General features: G+C 26.5%; 2 protein-coding genes across 2 annotated transcripts; one reads left to right on the top strand and one right to left on the bottom strand.

Moving 5' to 3' along the window:
- Nucleotides 1-155: 155 nt before the first annotated feature.
- LOC129609037 (uncharacterized) lies at nt 156-5,437 on the bottom strand. The gene is made up of 16 exons (XM_055520884.1): nt 5,295-5,437; nt 5,000-5,090; nt 4,337-4,935; nt 3,978-4,267; nt 3,625-3,905; nt 3,196-3,567; nt 2,965-3,132; nt 2,610-2,902; nt 2,053-2,548; nt 1,796-2,001; nt 1,597-1,740; nt 1,358-1,538; nt 1,187-1,303; nt 1,000-1,123; nt 772-923; nt 156-612 (listed from the first exon to the last, which is right to left on the bottom strand). Exons 1-16 carry the CDS (start codon nt 5,306-5,308, stop codon nt 388-390), a joined length of 3,753 nt encoding a protein of 1,250 aa, XP_055376859.1. The 5' UTR covers nt 5,309-5,437; the 3' UTR covers nt 156-387.
- Nucleotides 5,438-7,528: 2,091 nt separating this feature from the next.
- Nucleotides 7,529-10,553, top strand: LOC129610618 (ATP-dependent RNA helicase SUV3 homolog, mitochondrial). The gene is made up of 10 exons (XM_055523237.1): nt 7,529-7,954; nt 8,015-8,406; nt 8,474-8,585; nt 8,639-8,948; nt 9,007-9,141; nt 9,200-9,500; nt 9,560-9,739; nt 9,807-9,955; nt 10,024-10,214; nt 10,305-10,553. The coding sequence occupies exons 1-10, from the start codon at nt 7,621-7,623 to the stop codon at nt 10,484-10,486; spliced, it is 2,286 nt and encodes a 761-aa protein (XP_055379212.1). The 5' UTR covers nt 7,529-7,620; the 3' UTR covers nt 10,487-10,553.
- Nucleotides 10,554-16,518: the final 5,965 nt, after the last annotated feature.

Genomic DNA, 16,518 nt, shown 5'->3' with positions numbered 1-16,518 from the left:
GAAACGTGTTCAAAAATTGTTAATTTAAATTATTTTAGCATATATATACATATACATTTATATAATATATGTATTATAAATATAATTTATAGTATTTATATTAATAATTAGAATACTTCTTTGTATAATATCATTACAATAGTTATATTTTCTTCATAAATATATTATTGTTCTTCATTTTATTTTTGATAAAAGTCAAAATAGATAATTTAGTTTTTATAGTTATACATTTTTAAACTTTTCTCTTCTACTTTATGTTCATAATAAATACATTTTTCTTTGTAAATTGTTAAATATTTATACTTTTTTGTTTCAAACCAATATCATTTTTTGAATATGTTCACGATAAATATAATTTGTATTTTGTTTTTTCTTTTTTAATATTTTTTAAATAAGATTTTCAACACTACTTGTATCCATATTTTGAATTAAAGTACGCATAAATGCCATTTCTTTTCTAGCATTTTCCAAAATTACTTTTGGATCATCCGACATACATCTGAGGCAATTTGGAGCGAATACCATAGCTAAATTGGAAGCATCCATTTTTGTGCAATTGACAACATCAGGTTGAACAAATTGTTGTAGAAAGTTTACTAAATAAGTTAGAACCTAAAAATGTAAATTTTAAAACAAACTTTTAATGAAATTTCAAAAAAATATTAAAAAAAAAAATTTCTATACGATTTTTCATTAACTCAATTAGAAATATTCATGATTTTTTGTTCATATTTCTAATAGTTGAGTATTTTAGGATTAAAAAGGATATACCAATCGATTTAAAGCTGGTAATTTATTAATTATCCTGTCAGCCTCAACAGGATCCTCGGTCTGTACACATTCATTATATAATGCGTCTGGTATAAGAGGATCATATAACTCTCTGTACCATAATTTAAGCAGGCTTGCTGGTGCATGTGCATCTAAAATAAATGTTTACATATTGTTGTTTTATATCTATATATAATGAATTAATAATTATTATCAAAATTGATATACCCATTGTGGATTTATGCTCAGGAACTTCCCATCTATCTAAACGACTCTTTAAATTATTGACTTCATCGATATCAGCTGGTACACGAAATATACCTTCAGTTTGTTTTCCACTTAACAATAGCACCTTATATGTTAAAAAACTAATTATACAAAAAAATCTTGAAGAAAAAAAGATAAGGTCACCTACCTGTTCAGATAAAGTAACCTGAATCCAAGGTAGCTTTCTATCTGGAAATTTATCTTTTTGTAATTGCATGACTTCTTCAATTGTATTTCCAAACATACTATCTCTTAATATCTGGGCCTAAATAATACAAAACATATAATAAAAAAATTATTAAAATTTTAAGATACTTACTCTTGCTTGTTCTATTTCGTCATCAGATGGTTTTTTAGCTTGCTTTCTACCAGAACTACCAATGCGATCAAGGCGTCTGCAACAAACGGTAGCATAATGAGATATTTGAACGTGAATTGGCCATTTTCCAACTTCTGGAAAAGTTGTAGCGAATGTTGGATCTCTATGACGATTCACATAACTAAAAAAAAATTTAAAAATTTTAAATAACTTCATTTTAAATTTTAATTTCCAAATACTTAAGCAAAGCTGGTTGAAATGTGGGTGAAGGAGGAACGAAAGACAAACAAATTGCCATTAGCTCCCAACCTCTTATCAAAGACTCCCTTTTTGGATTTTCTGTTGTTTGTCTACATAACTGAACATACATTTCGTCTCTTAATCTAAAGAGAAGAAATCAAAAGAATGATTGGTGATTTTTAAATAATTATTATTTACTGTTGTTGAGCTAAAGCTGTCGTAATAATATCGATCGCAACTGAGTTAAGGCTCATACCAGTTCTTGCTTTTCTATCTCCCATATAAATTTGAACAAGTTTAAATAACTCGGTAGCCATTTTTTTCCCAGCCTTATCTCGAGCTAATGTTAACATAGGCCTACTGATAGACTCTGCCGTCCAACTAAGCATATCTCGAATCGATGACTAAAAATGAAAAAATTAATAACTTTATAAAAAAAATTTACTTTTATTTACTTTTTTTCTAAATATTCCTTTTGAATGAAGATTAAGATTATCTTGGGCGAACTTTTCGATATCACATTCTTTCATACATGGTAAAGGTGTTCCACCCAAGCTCCCAATACCACTACTGCTACTTCTTGTGGAGGTTGGGGGTGGAATGTGGAAAGGAAAACCAGATTTTTTAAGTATTGAAATTGGTTCTTTTTTATCCTTAGTTTCAGTGTTTGATTGTTTCGCTTTGATTGTATCAGTTTTAGTCGATGTCGGTGGTTCCCTGATATCGGGAATCACATCAAAATTGCTTCGGGGTTGGGGTGATGGAGCCACTGGTTCTGTAGATTTTTGGTATTGCTGATGATACTGAATTTGAATTCTTTGTGTTGGAGTTGCCTGCGCAACATTCCTTGGTGACGGCGGTGAGATCTTAAACTGATGATTTCTTGGTATATTATTATATATTTGAGTATTCTCACGTTCACTTTCAAGCACAGCTTCAACATTTTCTGACCTGAAATGTAATAAATATATATATTTTATATGTGCAATAACACTATAAGCTTTAGACATACAAATCCTCCCTGTCACTCTTGTCGAAACCATATTGGTAAGCGTAATAAGAAACACCATCACCAACGTTCGACACATAATCATCTATTAAACCATAACTATGTGTTAGGTAATCACCATGTCCATCAGAGTGATCAGAATCTTCGTTATCAGGCTCGTGTCCTGAAAAGGAATGTTCTGATTGACTATCAGAGTGATATGAGTCGGAATCGAGCGGATCAAAACCATAAAACCCCGATAGTTTCGCTTGTTCTAAAATATAATGTTGCAACGGTAACAAATGTTCCTGCATTTCCTGCATAATAAAAAAAATATTCCTGCATTATAAAAATAAAATTTCTACTATTATTTTCATACTTGATCCCAATTGCTATAAAGGGGGGAAATGTTTCCATTATCATATTCTACATCACTTGCATCTGCGTGATTATAATGTTTTTTATTTCTACGTTTACCGGAAGACTTTTCAACATTTTTCACCTCTTTGTTGTGACGATCTATATTTGATTTACTTAAATATTGATCCTAAAATAATATCCATAGAATTATTTCTAAAATTGAATTACAAATATAAAATGCAAAATCTACCAGACTGGGTTGATGAGCCAGTGAAGCTAAATTATTTGAAGGATATTGACTAGAAGAGGGCGTATGCTTATTACTACTGGGGGAAGGTGATGTTTTGACAAAAGCACTTTTCCTAGGTAAAGTATCGGGGCCAGTAACTCCGCCAGGAAGAGTTCCACACGGAGAATTCGATGAATGTGTAATATGAGAGCCAGGTGAACGTTTTTCAAGTCTCATTTTATCTAGATACTTTTCTGGTCTGCCAGCTAAATCTAAATTTAATAATTCAGAATGATTTTTATGACTAGATAATACATTATATGCCATTCCAGGTTGAGGTGGTTCTAGGCCAGAAAGACTACTTAAAACCGATGGTCTAGCCGTTTTGGTATTCTGTAAGTAATTTTATATGTATAAACCTTTTATAATAACACTTAACAAAATATTTACTTGGTTTTGGGGACTAATTGGACTCTGGGGACTTGAATCACTTGAATGTTTTTTATTACTAGACTTGGATGAGGTCGTATGACGACGTCTTGATATCGGAGTATTTTCTACAGATTTAAAATACTTCTCATGCATTGAGTCATCACTTGCGCCACCGCCATTACCATCAATACTTGATTTGCGTTGATGATGGAGAGGCCCTCCATGCTGATGAATATAATGATGTGATGTAGGAGATGCCATAAAACTACCAGAACGAGTTAAAGAAACAATTGCTGCATCTAAAAGAGAAGATTTATTTTTCAGTTTTAATAAAATTATTTTTTTCATTGTTTAATTTCATATACTCTTACTTGCAGAGGGATAATCTATGCTTTGATGTTTTGACATAGAACCAGATGAATCACGTTTGCTATTGTTTCCTACATTTCCATGTATCGAAGTTTCTGAAGATAATTTTTTCTTCAATATTGGAGTGTTTGCCGATCGTGTTGGAGATATTCCTCCAAGATCTGAAGAATTTGAAATAGAATAGGAGAGCTTAGGGTGCAGTTGATAATGCTGTTGGCCTTGCTTTTCGCTCCCAGCATGAGGGCTGTGTGGAATATTTTGAGAACTAGCGCTTTCTTGCAAAATGCGATAACTAAACAATATTGAAAAATTTTATTATGAAATCATTGATTTTAAATATTCAGTTAAAATATGTATGTACTTTTCTGATAAATTCCGATTTTTATTGTTGTGACTATTTGAAATTCTTAAACTACCGCCTTCATTTAATCTTCGATAACCTTGTGCACTTGAAATACTTGAATCGCTAGATTTTCCTGATTCTTTAGGTTTGTGACTTCGTGACGTTGAACCCTGAGAATGTCTACAATATGCTTTACCCGAAGGTAATCCTGGATCACCTGATGGCAATCGATAACTATGTCGTCCGTGAGGGCTTGATAAAAGTTCCGATTCCCTTGCATCATAACCCGAATTACTCCGACGTTCTGTTTGTGATATAGGAGAAGATGAGTGTTGGCGCCTCTGCGTTGTATCTAATCCTGCGCTTGAATTTTTATTGCTGTTCACGCTGTTACTCTTATGGGATCGAACTCTTGAATGTGAAGTTTGCGTGCAACCGTCCTTTCTTTCATCGTTTTGTTTAAGTGTTTGTAGTTTAGCTAATGGGATTATATCGCAATTTTGAGGACGATGCCAAACTGTTGTTTGTGAAGCTACATTATAATAATAGAACCTTTGTGTATTAGTATCAAATAACTCCCACCATTGTGATGAGTCTGTGCGTTTAATTGGTACGCCCTATTAAATTAAAATATTTTCAATTCTTATTTTTCTCAATTGTAAAAAAAACAATAATACGTACTTCTGGAGGATCCCAAACACATTCTCCTGTCGTTAAATTCGCATACATCACTTCCTTTGTTTTGGGTTCGATTATTTCGACCCATTCTATCCTATAAAAAAAGTTGTAACAATAAAATTAAAACATTATCATTCATTTAAGTAAATAATAATTTAATTATTTTCGCAAAATTCTGAAATTATGTCACGCCCAATAAATTTTCGAAATAAATTTCAATAATTTCAAGGGAAATATTGATTTTGACAGTATTTATTTTTGCCTTTGATTTCTAAATTTCTTTTAACACTTTACAAACCTCTCTGAAGTCATCTTCCATCTAAAATCTAAAAACTACGGAGATAAAAATTGTTAAAATATCGTCATTATCTAAATAATTTAACTATTCATTTTTTCTTTTTAAATAATTGGAAGAATTATCTTGTGACAAATTTAAATGAAAACTTTTAATACTCAAAGGGTTGCACATATTTTTTTGTTCGATCGATATTAGGATAAAAATATCGATTTCTAAACGAATATTAAAGTAAAACGTTTTTCAAAATTGACATTTCTTAACATTCGATTTTTTAACTGAAACTCTAGACATCTAGGATTTTAACATGAAATACCAATATAAGCTATAAATCTATTTTTCAGTCGTTATAAATAAAATATTCTTTGATATTCGTTATAGAATAAAAAAATTCTTATTGAAAGGAATTACGTAAACATATTAAACATTAATATATTTCAAAATTAAAAAGACTTTTTATTGGAATGTTTTATTTCGAAACATACCCATACGTATGGTACAAGAACGTTTTTAAAAACTTTATGAAATGTGAAAAACCTTTCCAAAGTTTTTGGAAGCAAACCGTCTGGAAAAATATATAAGATGGTGAAGTTTTCAAGTTTTGTAAAGTAAAATTTAGTTTTTGAAATCTTACAGCTGTCGAAACATATGCTTTTCTTGGTTATGTCAAAACGTTTTATTTAAAAAAAAAAGTTTTCATCAACAATAATTTTTTTTTTCAAAACTTTTTAAATAAAAATAAAATAAACAAAATGGATTCAAAAATGATTATTTCAAAGTTTTGTACTTTTATAATCCAAAAGCAAAATTTTCGGTTGTTTGATTACCCAAAAATTTTTATTTATTTTTGATATTTTGAAATTTGACGTTTACCACCTATTTATAAAGTTTTTAAAAGTTTTTTTCAACTTTTTCATCCGGTTTTTTTTTAAATGAGATTTTTTTTTTGCGAGAAATCACGTCATTGTTTTCTTCTTTCAAAGTTTTCTCAAGTATAGAACATACTAGAAAACCGTAACTACAGTTTTTTGACAGTCTGAAAACGCATAGCTTCACATATATGTAGCTACGTGTTTTGAGACTTTTATTTCATCAGTCAACATTAATATACGTAACTATACCAAGATATTTAGTTTTTACTGAGTCTTACAAGTTTCCTTGGAAGAAAATTTGGTTTCTTTTGTATTACTTATTTGTATATTTGTATTTGTATATTTGTATCTAAATACATATATAGCAGAACTTATATGTAAATATAGCATTATAACTATTAAAATAAATATAGAATAACTATTTTTCTGTATGTTCAAATAAATTTCACGATTTACTACTTGATTCACGATATGTAGAATAATAAAATTTAATAAAAATTTTATGGCTTGAATAATAAATTAAATTCAAAATGTAATATCCATCTATATAAATTCAACATAAATTCAAATGTATTCAAGTAATATCCATCATGTTTTAGGAAATTTCATAAAATTTCCATTAACTGTGATCAAAATTTAGTGGAAACATAGTAAACAAAATCAATAAAATTATTTCAATCAACAAAGTATAAAACAATAACCCAGCATTTACACATACAAGTTACTTGCATGCAAGTTTGTATAATATTAATTGTCAATTAGTTTTTCGAAATGTCAAATTACTTGCTATTATGACGTAGGCGTTTAGCAAGTTAATTTTTGAAAATGTCTTTGAGAAGAAAACAACTAGCAATATATATAATTGTTTATAAATTTTAGAAACCATAAGTTTGCTAAGTTTAATTTTTTCAAAACAAAATTCAAAAATTTTAAATTAAAAAAAAAAAAAATCAAAACAACAAATTTTTTTTTGTGAATTTCTCAATATGTCAAATTACTTGCTCAAATTACTGGCAGCAAAATTTTCTTGCAAGTTGAACTGCAAGTAAACAAGCAAGTAGAAATATTTCAATGTGTTAGTAAAATTTTTGTATGTATTGCAACTTTCTTGCAAGTAACTTGTACGTGTAAATGCTGGGTAAGTAAAAAGAATTAAAAATTTGACAGTTATAACCAACGTAAATATTAGAAGGAGCGAGAAAACATTTTTTCATTTCATTCAAAAGTTATTTCTTCGATTATGTAAAAATCGTTAAGTTACAAATTTCGTTTAGTTAATTTTACGTTTATAGACAGATGTCAAAATCATATTGATATTTGTTTTTTTGTTATTCATAGGTTATGAATTTCTTTTGGAAAAATTTTTATTTGTACTGCAATGAAATTGCATCATAGTCTTTATAAGTTTTAGATAAATTTGTTCAAATTTTTATAGAAACTATAAATTATTATTCAAAATGTCATTGTATAAAAGTGGTATTAAGCCACTGCATATAATAAGTCAAAATTTTTATTTAAAAAAATGTTTTCCATGTAACGTAGTCTTATCAAAACTTGCACATCTAAATTGGTTATCCATAAGTGCACCTCCTTTGGCGTGTGGGAAAAAAACTAATGTTACAAATATTTCTACTTTATTTAAACCTGTTCCAGTTCCACTAAATTCTGATGGAAGTAATATTGGTGCTGAATTAACTGGTAAATTAGAAAGGTCAGAAATACTGAAAATACTAAATAAATTTGCTCAAAAAAAAGAAATCAAGGATTTATGCACAGTAAACGGAATGGACAGTAAGTTGAATAAATTGTGTATCCATAAATATGTACTATTCAATATCAATGTTTATATAGCATATTTGCAACAACAGGCCTTTGCTTCATTTAGACGATATTGTATAGAGGCTGAAAGTTTGCCTGTAGATTTACATGTAATTTTAAGTGACATATCGCAAGGTGCTGGACATGTAGATGATGTATTCCCATTCTTTTTACGACATTGTCGAACAATATTTCCACATTTAGAATGCATGGATGACTTAAAGAAAATCTCGGATCTACGTACTCCAGCTGACTGGTATCCAAGTGCCAGAGCTATTGTTCGAAAAATTATATTTCATGCTGGGCCAACAAATTCTGGCAAGACATATAATGCAATGGAAAAGTTTCTAACAGCACAATCGGGAGTTTATTGTGGACCTTTAAAGTTACTTGCCACTGAAGTTTTTAATAAAGCGAATGAAAGGGTAATGATAATAAAAAAATCATTCAAATTTGTCTTGTTTTATGTAGTATGTTCAATATATTTCAAAGGGTACACCATGCGATCTTGTCACCGGAGAAGAAAGACGATTTGGTTTATCTGAAGACAAGCCTGCAAATCACGTTGCTTGTACTGTGGAAATGACATCTGTAAATAATACGTGTAAAAAAACTCTTTTTAAAACTTTGAATATTTTTAAAAAATGCTTTTTGTAGATGAGATAGCAATTATAGACGAAATACAAATGCTTAAGGACCCTCAACGCGGATGGGCATGGACAAGAGCATTTTTAGGGTTAATCGCCAAAGAAATTCATGTTTGTGGTGAACTAGGAGCTTACAATTTACTGACAAAAATTTGCGAAACTACGGGCGAAACCGTTGAACTTAAAACTTACGACAGATTAACCGAATTAAATGTAGAAGATTCTGCTTTAATTACGCTGGATAATGTAATGCCAGGAGATTGTATTGTTTGCTTTAGTAAAAATGATATATATTATGTATCACGGGAAATTGAGGCTCGGTAATCCTGATTAATTTCAAATCGATGGTTATTTTATTGGTTATGTTTTATTTTGTAGAGGAAAAGAAGTGGCTGTAATATACGGTGGACTTCCTCCTGGAACAAAATTGGCTCAAGCTGCAAAATTTAATGATCCGGACAATAGTTGTAAAGTAATGGTGGCAACTGATGCAATTGGAATGGGATTAAACTTGTAAGAGTGCATTTTTAAAATTGTTTAAATTGCTAATATTTATGATTTTTGCAAATAGGAGTATTCGCCGAATTATATTTTATTCTTTAATGAAACCTTCTACAAATGAAAAAGGCGAAAAAGAAATTGATACTATTTCAGTATCACAAGCTTTACAAATAGCGGGCAGGGCTGGTAGATATGGCACTCAATGGGAAAAAGGCTATGTCACAACTTTTAAAGGAGAAGATTTACCAACATTACGTAAATTGCTGGAAAAATCTCCAGAACCTTTAACACAAGCAGGATTGCATCCTACAGCTGACCAAATTGAGTTGTATGGTTATCATTTGCCAAGCTCTACACTTAGTAATTTAATGGTAAATATAATTTTAGCAAAATTTTCACCATCTAAAACACATTTTTATACCATTCGAAGGACATTTTTGTAAATTTATCCACCGTAGACGATTCCTTGTATTTTATGTGCAATGTAGATGATTTCAAATTTTTAGCTGAAATGATTCAGCATGTTCCATTGTCATTGAGGGCCAGATATGTTTTCTGTTGCGCTCCTATAAATAGAAAAATGCCGTTTGTATGTTCAATGTTTCTAAAGGTATAATGTCGAAAATTAAAATTTTAAATATTCCAATAAAAATTATTTGATTTATTTTTTTTCTAAGATTACTCGGCAATACAGTAAAAATGATGCTATCACGTATGATTTCATTGCAAAACATTGTGGTGTACCATTAGCACTTCCGAAAACAATTTTAGATTTAGTACATTTGGAGGCCGTTTTTGATGTTATGGATTTGTATTTATGGTTAAGGTAAGAAATAATTTATTTTACACATACATACATATGTACACATATGTACTAACCTACATAAATCACAGTTATCGTTTCATAGACGCATTCCCTGATGCCAATTTAATTCGTGCTGCTCAGAAGCAATTAGATGAAACTATACAGCAAGGAGTTTTTCAAATAACGAAATTACTTAAAAACTCAGAATCGAATGCTTATCCCTCAGATGGTGATTCGACAGGAATGTCTTACTCAGTCAATAGAAGGCAGTATGCAAGAGGTGAGTTTTTCTGTGTGAATATGTGTGCCTTTAATAATTTAAGTATTGTACATAACATTAATTTATTTTGATAATATGTTGTTATTGCAGAACCACGTTCAACAACTAGTAAAGGTGGACGACTGACTGAAAGATTGTTAGCTCAAGGTTTATTAACACCAGCTATGTTAGAGGAACTTAAAAAAGAATGGGATCAAAAAAATAATTCAAATGCCGATTTTGATAGTGATGATGAATCTTCTAAAAAATCAAGAAGAAAGAGAAAAAAATAATGAAAAATTCAAAATAGTTAGTTAATAAATTTATTGAAATTTTGAAAAAAATAAAACAAAAATGCAAAGAAAAATTTTGACTTATCTTAGTATTTTTGTAAAAGTTCATATTCTCGAATTAAATTGGCATGGTTAAATGGTTTGTTTGTTGATCCCCTATAAACGCTTGACTTTGCATATTAAATTTTCCCTTTTGTTAATAATTCACAGCAAAAAACTTATAACAATTTTTTTTTAAGAATAGAAGTTGTCAATTTTTTTAAAATTACAGCAACTTTAACCTGCATATAAATTATATTTATGTATATATTACATGTATGCAAGGTTTAACTGCTAATAATTCTTAATAATAATTTTCTTTAAAAATGATAATTTGCATTTGACTATTTATCATACGTGAAGTGTATTTGATAATGATAGGCAATTGAAGATTGAAGATAGCTTTGAAAGCTTCCCTTAATTAATTTGTATATGGATCTTTAAAAATTCTGAAGTTTTTAATTGCATTACAATTGATATTATCGACTACAATTCCACAATGATGCTACATTCAGTTAAAAAGGTATTTTATATTATATTTATAAAAAGTAATTTATATTACTATACATATATTTTATTAATTATTTTTGTTATATAATATGTTGTCGTTTTATTGTACGTAAACACATTTTAATCCAATGTTAGCTATACCCCATAGAGCTTGTATAAAAAAAATAATAAAAATGATAAGCTACATTCATAAGGTTAGTTTGTGCAATAATAACTTTTTGCATTATTATTAACATAAAAGGAAGCAAGGCCAAACTAATATTTTGAAGAAAACATAAATGAAAAGTTATAATCTCCATATATTATTTCCAATTATGGCAAAAATTTTTAAAAACTAGATTTTCCATTTCGTATTTTGCAATGTGCAAACAATGTGTCTACATTTTATCTCGTTAGTTTATTATTTGGTAACGATATACACATGTACATGCAAACATATTGTTGATGTCTCACTCCTATTTATTAAAATATAAAAAATGAATAATTTGCAATATTTAATTTCATTTTTGGTAATATTTTCGAAAATCACAATTTTATACATATACATACTATTTAGATGTATCATACATAATGTACGTACGTATGTATGTATGTATGTAAATACCTATGTATGCCAGGCATACATACCATGTACATATTTTGTATTTTTGAGACATAAAAGGTCAACCAAATTTTTTTACATTTTTAATGCTAAATATTTTTTTATTTTTAACTTTATACATTTTGATTACTCAGTTATAATTCACATACATAGATACAAACATATCATATTAGTTAAATAATCAGAAATGTTGTTTATTAAGATTCATAAAAAATATTTCATATTAATTTTTATTTTATTTTTACTAACTAAGATTGTAATTGAAATTTTATTGAAGTCCAACGAGATGTCCGTTCAACCGAATGTGTACATAATATTCTGAATTGTATTTACGAATCCTTTAGTGAATCTGTTATTTACAAGTGTAGAAAAAACAAACAGTTTTTCGTAAAAACGGTTAACTCCTAGACCTTAAAAAGGGTAAATTTGCTTGTTTATAAAGATCCATTCATAAAGAAGCTATCCATTTATAAAGTAGTAAATATGTATATCGCCAATTTTTTTACATAAATTATGTTTTACACTGCACATTAACAAATTTCATTTATTATTTCAAATAAAGGTTATTAAAATTCATAAATCTATTATTATATTTGGAATTTCACATAAACAACTCCTTAATTGAATTTTTATTTATTAAAATTTATTATTGAAAATTTCTATCAAATTTATATTGATCAATATAATAACTATAATAAAATAATTTATCACAATTAAAAATTATTTTGCTATTTGTAGTAAAATAGTTCTGCCTAAAACTATGCTAATTTTTAGTAGTCTCATATATAAAGATGAACATTAAGGGTTACATACAAATTAAAAAAATATTTAACGAGAAGCGTTTTAATGAAAAGAACAATAGCTACGGGCCGCATTGATTTTGCAATAGGTAGGTTATTTTTTATTGTGTAGGAAATTCATCTAATAATGACTTATTTTTACACTTATTTGTCTAAACAATATATTTTCAATTCAATACTTATTTGTCTTAGAGAGAATAAATGACAGACCTATATTTACATAATAGCCCAGATCCCCAATGCAATTATATACATATTTTCAAAAAAATTCATATGTATAACGTAGGTATATCATAAGAAAGTATACGTAAATTTGTAGATTGATTGATTCATTGATTTGTTAATGTGTTTCTTATCGAAAATTTTCATTTCTTATCAAATGAATAACAAACAAGAAATGACTTTGTTCCGTTTTATTAAAGAAAAGGAAATTTGTCATAATACAAATACTATTTTGCTTAAAAATCAATAAAATATGCTGCACCTACATAATATTTATTTTATGGTATATACTACACAAACAATATTGGTTTTATTATAATACGTATGTATAAATGTACTTAAATTTGAAAACTATATTTTTGTATTTTGAAACTAATTTTAATTCATTAAAAATAGTTATGCGTGAAAATAAAAAATTTTTATTATTTACTCTTATTCTTTAATTAGTAAGGGTAACATAAAATTATCAACATAGTTATATCACCAGTGCTCCATTGTATAAAATACTATCTCTTCTGATAAAATACTGCACTTTATTTAGTGACCGAAAATGTACCATATCATTGTAGTTAATTGATTGATTATACCACAAAATTTATTTTTGTTTTCCCGCTCAGTATAAAAAGTGCTGTAATGAATTAAAGTAAATATACTATAATTTTTAAACTTTTTATCTATACATTACATACATATACATAATAAACATGTTAGCAAAACTATAGTATTATTAAAAAGTTTTTATAAAAATAAGAAATTTATTATAAAATTATGTTCATTTTGTGTATAGTACTCACGAAAATTTAAAATTTTGTTGTTTTGTCTTAAGTTTTCAAAGAGTTTTTCTTTATTTTTTTTTGGTTTTTTAAAATTTTTCATTTTAGAATTTTCCTTCCTTTTTAATGATCAATCCGATCAGTCTTTGTTGAGCAGAATTCGTGTACGGATGAAAAATAAATTGAAAAATCAGAATAAAATAAATATTCGTTTTTTCTTTTAAAAATAACTTGTCTGTGATCTTTTGAAGATAAAAATATATTTTATATATATATAAAAAAAAAAAAAAGAAAAAAATTTTTTTTTTAAATTAATTTATTTTTAATTAAAATTAATACAAAATAATTAGAGAAAAGTTTCAAAATAAAATTAATTAACAAAAATCAAAAGTTTATTTTGTACAAAAAGAAAATTGTGTTTAATTAAATGAAAATTTAAAAATAAATTTGAATAAAAAATTTCCAAAAAAAGCAAAAAAAAAAAAAAAAATCTAAATTGAAATTTTAAATAAGAATAATGAAAAATTGTTTCCAGCTGTACGCAGTTGCGTAGTTTTAAAAATTTAAGTGAATTTTTTTTTTACTTCTTTATATGAAAAGGAATTATACAAGGAAGAAGAGAATAAGTTAGTTAAAAAAAAATTACTTATATATTTATTTTTAATTTTTTAAATTATAATTGTAGTTTAGAAATTTTCTATTATTGTCAAATATTATAATAAATAATATTATTAAAGAAATTTATGTCCCAGAAAGTTTATTTTTCTCTTACGTGTATATAAATTGTATAGGCATAATGTGCATAATACAGTTGAGTCTCGACAAAATGTCATATTCTATATGTTAATTTCTGTAAAATTTTTTAGAAATTTTGGTTTTCCTTTCGAATAATTTAATAAATTTCTTTATAAATTCTTTAAATATAAACCTTTTTGTAACCAAATTACAAATCTATGACATCCTGAGTTATGTCAAACTGATTTGAAGTCACGATATGTCAAACTGATTTGAAGTGAACAGTTATAAAATATCTGTGTTCATATTTCTCTTGTTAAATGGATAAAAAAGCTATAATTTTAATATATATGTACTATTTAAAATATGAATTAAATTAATATTTATTATTATTTATTATTTATTAATATTTATATAAACAAATTAATTATGGGAAATAATGGATTGCTTTTAAATATACTCTCGTTAAATTAATATTGTATAGACTATTATGAGTATGGTAAATTTTTAGAGATTCTATTGTCAATATTATATATATATAGATATTTATAATGTAATTATGCTATATGAAAATAGACAGAGTGTACACATGCCTAATATAATATATTTTTAAAATAATTAAAACTATATGTATGATGATTTGTTTTTATGCTTATATCTTTTATATATAGATGCTATATATTTTATATGCCTTTCATGTCTTTCAATAATATTAGAGTTCATTAATTTTCTAAAAATAAAAATAAAACTTTATTTTAAAATAACAACATTAAATTTATAATATTTAAAAAAAAAAAATTTATTCTAAACAATTATAGGATATCATAATAATTTATTGTTTAAAATATATTTTATAATTTATATGAAATTTAAAAAAAAAATCAATAGAATTTTATATATTATTCTGTATAATGTGGATTAAATTTTATAATATAAAAGTAAATTTAATGAACAAAGAAATTTTAAGTTTATGACCTTAGAGTTAACAGCAATTCGTTTTGCTGTTTTAATAAATAATATTGTTCCTAACTACAACATTAACTTTTATATCTGACGCCCAACAGTTGAGTTATAGCAGATGTGTTTCAATATTAAAGAATGTCTTTTTAATATTAAATTGAACAGTTTATTGTTCTTTCTCACAATAACATTTAATAAAAAAAACTAGCAGATTATAACTAAACTCTAGTGGAAATCTGAAGCATTTCATTTTATTTAATTAAAGGAAATTATTTATATATGATTATCGATCAAGACACGGCATCCCCTTTAATATGTAAGAGTATCACAGAATTTTTAGAATTAATATGAATTTCTTCTTCGAGAATTTTATGCCGTTTATGTAAAAATAACTTATGTATATAGATACATATAACAAATACAAAAATAATAAAATTAAAGTTCTAAATTTTTCATGTATTAATAGAAAAAATTGCGAAAAACAAATTAAAAACTGAACATAAAATAAACAATATTCAAAATTTTCATTTCGAAATTAAAAAAGAAAAGAGACAAAAAAAAAACAATAATAAATTAAAAAAAAATTAAAAAAGAAAATTATAAAGCAAATGAGTCAAAATCTAAAAATTTCTTTATGCATAAGAAAGAAAAAAAAAAAAAACAAAAGTACCCAACAAAAATTAGGACAAGAAAACTTGTTCATATGAACTGCCGCTTCTTTAATACCTACATGTAAACCGTTTTTCTACAGGAATAAAAATATTTTGATAAATTTTCAAAAACAAAAAAAAAAAAACCGAAAAATATATTTTTCGTATTTAAGACAATAACAAAAGTTTTTATTTTCTTTGAAGTGCAAAGTTGTTATAATCAGCTGTTCTCTTTATATATTTTTTAATTAAATATTTTATATTGTATGTACGACAATATGTGTGCATAAATCTGATATACATACCTGTTATAGCATCGGTTTTATATGTATACATAAATAGACAAAATTTTGGCTGTTATATGTGAATATGTCAGTAATTTTGTACATTTATAAACACATTGAATATTAATAAATTTATTTTAATTAACAGTGGCTGGGCCTTTACTCATTTTTGATTTCAAAAGAATTTTAAGCAGAAAAACAATAATTTTTTTCTGAAATTCATTTTTTTTTTGTTGATTTGGATAGTAGGTATGGGAACTTTTGGACCTTTTAATACTTTGAAAAGAAAATTATTCTGTTTTTATGATCAAATATTTACTATTTTGAAATATTTATTAAAAAAAAAAATCAAATTAATGTGAAAGTTTGTTATAATTTATTTTGTTCTTACGTAACAATAGAAGCATCAGAAAGAACGCGTTATTGTGAATCTGGATAATAGGCCTTTTCATAAACGC

The sequence above is a fragment of the Condylostylus longicornis genome, unplaced genomic scaffold (assembly GCF_029603195.1).
Source record: "Condylostylus longicornis isolate FDR11 unplaced genomic scaffold, ASM2960319v2 ptg000004l, whole genome shotgun sequence".
NCBI classification, from domain to species: domain Eukaryota; kingdom Metazoa; phylum Arthropoda; class Insecta; order Diptera; family Dolichopodidae; genus Condylostylus; species Condylostylus longicornis.
Note: the sequence above shows the minus strand (reverse complement) of the source record. Positions and strands in the feature narration are given on the sequence as shown.

Excerpts from the sequence above, each read along its gene's own strand:
- LOC129609037 (XM_055520884.1), bottom strand. Across the intron at positions 3,906-3,977 it reads CATAGATTATCCCTCTGCAA|ATGCAGCAATTGTTTCTTTA; the intron begins GTAAGAGTATAT and ends CTTCTCTTTTAG. Across the intron at positions 1,124-1,186 it reads AGGTTACTTTATCTGAACAG|GTGCTATTGTTAAGTGGAAA; the intron begins GTAGGTGACCTT and ends TTAACATATAAG.
- LOC129610618 (XM_055523237.1), top strand. The coding sequence starts at position 7,621 with ATGTCATTGTATAAAAGTGGTATTAAGCCACTGCATATAATAAGTCAA. Across the intron at positions 8,407-8,473 it reads TTAATAAAGCGAATGAAAGG|GGTACACCATGCGATCTTGT; the intron begins GTAATGATAATA and ends TATATTTCAAAG. Across the intron at positions 9,956-10,023 it reads GATTTGTATTTATGGTTAAG|TTATCGTTTCATAGACGCAT; the intron begins GTAAGAAATAAT and ends CATAAATCACAG.